At 31.5% G+C, this 7,478-nt stretch overlaps 1 protein-coding gene across 1 annotated transcript; it reads left to right on the top strand.

Annotated features, from left to right (window-relative positions):
• Positions 1-1,088: 1,088 nt before the first annotated feature.
• Positions 1,089-2,048, top strand: LOC111893317 (uncharacterized). The gene is made up of 2 exons (XM_023889381.3): positions 1,089-1,547; positions 1,798-2,048. Exons 1-2 carry the CDS (start codon positions 1,422-1,424, stop codon positions 1,855-1,857), a joined length of 186 nt encoding a protein of 61 aa, XP_023745149.1. The 5' UTR covers positions 1,089-1,421; the 3' UTR covers positions 1,858-2,048.
• The last annotated feature ends 5,430 nt before the right edge of the window (positions 2,049-7,478 follow it).

Here is a 7,478-nt window from a genome sequence, read left to right as displayed (position 1 = left end):
AATTCGGATTGACATGTGGTTTTTTCCAACTTGTAGTTTAGAGTTTGCACATGAGTTTAGATTATAATTTTGTCAATTTTGGTTTAATATTTAATGATTTACAGTCCTCCGAAGTCTGAATATCAAAACTGAAAATTTTCAACTTTTTAGCTATTTGTTTTTGTACTTTGTATTTTGTGAAAATGTTAACACATGCATATCTCATTCGTTTAAAGTCGGATTAACGTGTGGTTTTTTTTCCAGAGTGTAGTTTAGAGTTAGTACAAGATTTTAGACTATAATTTTGTCTTTTGGTTTCATATTCAATGAGTTACAGTCCCCAATAGTCGGGATATCAATATGAAAATTTTCAAAGTTCAACCCACTAAGTAGTAATTAATTACTAAAAAATTTCGATTTTTCCGGGTTTTTCGGTTCTAAACTCATTTTATCCGGTTTCAACCTACCCACTTTGATGTTTCCGGGTTTTTCGATTCTAGATCCACTTTACCCGGTACCGTACCCAGAACCGAACCGGAACCGATTCCTATATACCAGTCCGGTTTCCGGTTTTACAAAATCCCGTTAACCGGTTTCGGGTCCATCCGGTCCAGGTTTGGACCCACTTTCATCCTTATTGGGAGGTAATGACTCCCTCCTAATGGTAATACGGTCTTTTCGTCGACTTGTCACCCCAAATTCTAGAAGAAGAAAAAAAAAACGTTGTGTAAAGAACTTGTTCATCTCATCATGTGTATCCTTGATGGAAACTCTATGGCCAAAAGTGAAAAAGTTAAAGTTTATAGACAAATTTACAAAAGGCAAGACAACTGAAAATAACATAATTTATCAAAAAATATGCAAAGTCAAAAAGTCACCAACTTATTTATGAGGGTAATAGTAATACGTCTTTTCTTCGACTTGTGTAGAGAAATTGGTTCATTTGTACCCTTGATGGAAAATCTATGGGCCAAAAGTGAAAAAGTTAAAGTTCATGGACAAATTTAACAAAAGGTAAAACAACTGAAAACTACGTGATTCATCCATAAATATAAGCTTATATATAAGCATAGTCAGACAGTGTTTTCTTCGACTTGTCACCCAAAATTCCAAAAAAAAACACACACACACACACAAATACTTGTATAGAAATTGGTTCATTTGTACCCTTAGGGGCCAAAAATGAAAACGTTAAAGTTCATGGACAAATTTGAAAAAGAAAAAGGTAAAACAACTGACACTGTGTTGTTTAACACTCCAACCAGACGCCATTGAAATCAATTGCAGTAAGCCTTCAAGCTTATCACGTCTGCTACAAAGAAGTGAGGCCGCATCTTGTTACTAATAAATGCATCTACATTCCAATCTCTATTAAGTCCTGGTCTATAGATCCTTTACAGTTCGATCAACCGTTGTTTTGTGCGTCTTTGCGATCAGCAGTGATGAAGGGGAAATTCGGCGGTAAGCAGCCGACGGGTACTCCGTCAGTGGCATGGTCGACGGTCGTTGTCATCGTTTCACTGCTTTCTGGCGCATCCGTCGTCCATAACATCTTCAAACCTGATTTGGTTTATTTTCTTTCTCTCTCACTTTTTGTTCCTCTTATATATTTGTGTGTGAGAGATTTCGCTTAATCCATGTATGCTCTCATTGAATAATTCTCCAACACGCAAATGGAAACTTAATTTTTGGATGGGATTGTTACATTTGTCCTTTTTGATTATGCATGACAACTGTTTGATAAAATGTCTCAACGAGCGAAAACAATGTATAAAAGGCGAAATACTCCTGATGTTCATTTTTTTGTTTGATCTGCAGACATTACCTCCCATTGAAAGTGTTAGTGCTGATAAGATGCAACAACCTGCTAAAGAATGACCATTTCTCTACAAAGTTTGTGGTTTATGATAGTGGGTGTCTTTTAGATTTTGTATTTGGAACTATGATCACAATTTTAAAAATAAAGTTTCTTCCTGTTTTCATTTGATAACTTGATACATTTGTATGAGTAACGGTTTTACAAAATGTAATTGACAGTTTAATGTGGTTTGATGATTTGTTCTTATTAATACTAATACATTTGTATGAGTACTTTTGAAATCTGATGATTTGTTTTGGCTAAAGCTGATGGACTTTGAGACTTGGGGCAACGGACAGTTGAAAACAAATTAAGCCCACTCTTCGCTGTAATTGTTAACGTTGGGCAACATCTTCTTTTCTTTGATGTTCGTTCCTTTTTAGTTTTGTAAAACCATAAAGACTTAAAACCCTACAAACGTAATCAGTGATCCCTCAAATATGAAAAATCGAAGGAAAGAAACCATCAGATATAAAAATCGAAGGGAAGAAACTTGAAATTGAAGTCCATCATTCTTAAAAATGTTTCCATACAATATTTAATAAAAACATAATAACGATATGTTTTCTTTTTATAAAGATTCGAAGTGTTTAATGTTACAATACTACTTTTGTATTTCTATAATTTAAGCAACACAACTTATTTGGAAAAACTACATCGACATATATAGGTATAAAAGTAAATTTTAACGACCAAATCATAAATTATAGAATAGATTATTATTTTTTATATTTTACGAACACCAAAACCTTTGAAAGCAATATTGTGTTTTTTTAATTAAATATAGGTCGTTAAAATGGTAACAAAACCCCTTATTGGGTAACGAATGTTGCCATCCAATCATGAAAAATTAGACATCTCAAATCATACACTAAAAATGTACTTTTACACTAAAAGTTACATTAACTTAATATATATAATTATACTTAATGTTTGTAAATAGTATAACACTAAATATAATATTATCATCAACACTAAACCTAGTTTAAAGTTTCATTAGTATAATTTAGTCTCTCAACTTTGAAGTTGTACATTTTAGTTTATTTCTTATATAATAATAGTTTATTATACATTTTTAGTTTATTTCTTATATAATATAATTTTTGAAAGAAAAAAAAATCATTTTAATACATAAATGTTTAGTATTTATTTAAATGCGTGTGAAATTCATATGTAATTTTTATTTTAATTAATAAAAATTTTGTTTCAAACATATGATAAATAATTATATGTAAATAATTAATAATTAAATTTATATAGTTATATTATCTAAAAGTTATGAATCGAGTTTTCAAAACCTTAATAAATAAAAGTGTTGTTTTTGTAAAATTATAAAAACTAGATAAATAAGAACATACCTAGAATATTTTTTTTAGTGTTAATTATAGTATAATGGGTTGGAGAGATTGTGTTAATACTTTTGTGTAAAAGATAACATGGACGTCTCGTTGATTTTGAAGGGTATGTGCGAAAAAATAGACCCATATATAAGCAAAATTTGTCCATACTACAATAACTCGATAAATGTTATAAAGACAATCGAACAAAAGAACGATAATACAATATAATCTTACATGGTTATATGAATCGTGATGCTCTCATAGCATAATTGGAAGGAAAATTGATCCCCAACTCTTCATAATCAATATTCTTCAATATGTCATTTTCAATAGATATCATGACCAATTCATTAAGTATTTCTTGTGACTGTAAGTTGGACTTTAACAATTTCAATTTTGATCTATATCAACACCCGCATTATCAACACTAATATCATCATTGTTTTGATTATAAGAAGCAACTTTAGGGTTTTTTGGATTAACTTATCAAGAGCTCCCCTTTGAGACCTTAACTCTCTCTCTCTCTCTCTCTCTCTCTCTCTCTCTCTCTCTCTCTTTACGTTTTTCACTACTCAATAGATGCTTAGGAGGCATAATTTTTGAAAATTATATATAATATAAAATTAACAACAATATGAAAGTCATAAATGTTCTAATCAACTATGTAGATGCCACAAAACAAGAACAAAATTACAAAAACTAAGGGGAGTTACTAATTATAGAAATCATTCAAAGCAAATCTCACATTTGGTAATGTGCTAATGTGAAGTTAGAAATTCAGTCAATCAAAATACATGTGATAATGTGTTACATTCATTAATCAATGACAACAATCATAATATAATAAAAAACGAGAGCAATAGGAATAATGAAATATTTGCTTAATTTCATTTGACACTAAAAAACCAGAGCGATAATACAATAAAAATGAGAATCGAAGTCTAGTGGAATCAAAAAACAAAGAAACAAGAAACGTCATTTGAGCTTTGAAGTTGCCGCAAATTTGAAAGTTTGGAATTGAAACAAAAATATAGGCTCTCGTTTGTTGTAAATTTACATTAGCCCAATTTATAATTTTTAATTTTAAGCGCTATTTTTCAAAACATGAGTTGTATTTTTTAATTGTAGTGTGAGCTATTGAATTTGGAAAAAAAAAAATGAGATTCTGTCTTTTTAATTATTGGATTGTCGTCGTCATAGTGAACCGAATCATATGTAAATTTGGACCCCTTTCCACGACATAGATCATATGCGGTTGTCCACCTCGCATACCCTTAAAAGATAATGCTATGGGTTGAATATGATCTTATAATTCATATTTTAACTCCCAATAGAGTTTTTTGTACTGGTTATTTGATATAACACTTCAACAATTAAAATCCATGCTGTAAATTTCAAATATTTCTTCTTTTAACAATGACTTATGATTCACAGTTCTAATTGATAAGTAAAGTTTTTGAATTCGTTAGTTATTGTCGATTAAAATATATTCGTATGATTTTATGTTCTGTTGTTTAAAAAAAAAAAAAAAAAAAAAAAATTAAACTATAATAACAACTCATTATTAGTGTGCAAATGTGCATATGGGAAGAAGGTGGATGCATGATTAAGGAAACATGGACAACATTCCCTTTTAACGGTTAAAAGCAAACATTTGACAACTTAAAAGCTTTTCTTTCTTTATCATATATATATATATATATATATATATATATATATATATATATATATATATATATATATATATATATATATATATATATATATATATATATATATATAATTTTGGTTATTACATTTATTGTGTGCTAGAATGCACCAAAAGGAATTTAGTAAATTAAATAAATATATATATTAATTTCCATAATTATATGTATATTAAATGATATCCATAATTATAATTCTCTTTTTATGGAAACTAATTAAATCCGTTATTAATGTCAACAATAACATTCTTCCAGAATGAATTCGCATCTAGGTTTTTATATATGATTTCGTATTTTGTTTAAGGACTCACTCATTTAAAATACAAGAAAGTTGCATTGAATATGAAGAATGAGAGTGTATTCTACTATAATACACTCTCATTCTGCTAAAATACACTCTCATTCTTCTAGATATGAATTAATTCTGAAATAATATTATTGTTGACATTAATGATGTGACATCCCCAAAATCTCAGCCAGAAAAGACCGATTTTCATTTATGCTTTTAAAATAATTTCAGAGTAAATCCTTTTGATTTGAAACAGTTACGGAATTTGTTCCCAAAAACAAAACATGATAAAACAATGTTTACCAAAGCATTTCTTAAAAGAAATGTATTTTCATTATATAATCAAAACTCGGGGTTTCATGTTCCGATACAGACCAATAAGCATAAACGATAACATTACAAGTCATTCAACAAATATATACATATACAGACTTGTAAACAAAACAACTTGATGGCTCATCCATCTCATGCCCTAGCGCCACTTCCTGTAATACAAATAAAACTGAGTGGGTCAGGCTTGGGAGCCTGGTGAGCATATAGAGTTTTCAACCCACAATAAATAATTATATTTAATTTCCACCAACCAACAATAACCCAATTACTCATTCCCGTTATTCTCACTTTATGTCCCTAAAATAACTAACATAAGGGACCTAGTCTAAGAATATTTCATCGGGGCGACAACACATGCTTCGGGGGTTCCTCAGCAATATAAGTCAAATAAGGCAACCATGAGGGGGATGGAGTACAGCAAATGAACACCCGAGTTCATTAACACCTATAGGTGGCGAACCTGCTAATGTTTCCACAAGACTATCTAGAAAAGTCTGTGGTCGTCATCTAAACTCCGCTAGATGACTAAATCAAACAACAACGAGGCCTCTCATCTGTTTATTACACACCAACTATCTACCCATGTTCTACCCAACATATTAGTAGATAAAAATATACATTTTTATACATAGTTTAAAAACCTGTATAGCATGCTTTAATCAATACATATTCCACATAACAGATGAGGCACACACACACACACACATAACACGTATTTCATAGAGAATAATCATATCTATGAGATAGAAGAAAGTGAATACACATTCACACATATAAACAACAATATACTTAATACACTCAAACCATACTTGTATTATTATCGTGTTTATGAAAGGTAGTATACACTCACTTGATCAGAAGATGATCGGACAGCACTACGACTTGCAGAAGTAGTAATTCTCAACAGATCTGGAAGATCTTCACAAAAATCGAACTTCTCGCGGGCAGAGCTTCGGCTCGGGAATCACACTTCTCGGGATCTTCGGGATCTCGGGACTTGCTTCGGGACTCAGGAATATTACCGGGGCTTCGGGGGTACTTCTGGCACGCAAATCGATGCAAAATGGGAGAGAGAAGAGAGGAAAATAGCAATTGAGTCGGCTGCCCTCGCTTCCTATTTATAGGAGGCTGGAGCCTCGGAGTACGCGGGGCGTACTGCTCCGAAACGTCATTGCTTACGTATCCGAAGTGCTCGAGTGCGAGTGTCGACATTCCTCGGTGTACGCGGGGCGTACTTTGGATGAATCCGATGACTCCTCTTCGGATAATGCCGGATTTTCCAATTAATTTTAAATACAAATTATTTAATAAACTTCGGAAATTCATATCTTCTTCATACGAACTCCGTTTTCGACGTTCTTTATATCCACGCGAAGGTGAGACTACGCTCTACAACTTTCGTTTAGACTCCGTCGGCTAATTTTGATTTTATTTTTATTATTTATTTTTAATAGGCCGCGACAGAAAAACTTCGTTATAAATTCATAACTTCTTCGTTTGACGTCCGTTCTCGCCTAAATTTTTATCGCTTCGATACTAACAACGAGACCTTCGATCCTCGTTTAGATTACTTCGGCTAAAAACCGCTCGATCTCAAATCGAGTATTTCAGACTGCACGTCGCTAAGCCGAAACTTCGATAAATCATAACTTCCTCATACGAAGTCAAATTTGGGCGTTCTATATATATTCGGAAACCTCATTTCAACTACTAAACATTAACCAAAGATATCAAGTTTATTTTACACTTAAATTTTGACGCTTATTTTTATTCTTAATTAATCCAACCACATAATTAAGCAATTAAGCACAAAACACATAATACTCAAATAATACACTCTTATTATTTCAAAACGGGTTACAAAGGTTGACCTAGACTATTACATTGCTAAAAATGGCAAGCCCGGAAACACATGCGTTACAAATGACGAATTTAATTGGTTTCTATAAAAATGAGTTATAAGTATGGATAAC

The sequence above is a fragment of the Lactuca sativa genome, chromosome 8 (assembly GCF_002870075.4).
Source record: "Lactuca sativa cultivar Salinas chromosome 8, Lsat_Salinas_v11, whole genome shotgun sequence".
In the NCBI taxonomy this organism is placed as follows: Eukaryota; Viridiplantae; Streptophyta; class Magnoliopsida; order Asterales; family Asteraceae; genus Lactuca; species Lactuca sativa.
This window is presented reverse-complemented; position numbering and strand designations above follow the sequence as displayed.

Excerpts from the sequence above, each read along its gene's own strand:
- LOC111893317 (XM_023889381.3), top strand. The coding sequence starts at position 1,422 with ATGAAGGGGAAATTCGGCGGTAAGCAGCCGACGGGTACTCCGTCAGTG. Across the intron at positions 1,548-1,797 it reads ACATCTTCAAACCTGATTTG|ACATTACCTCCCATTGAAAG; the intron begins GTTTATTTTCTT and ends TTTGATCTGCAG.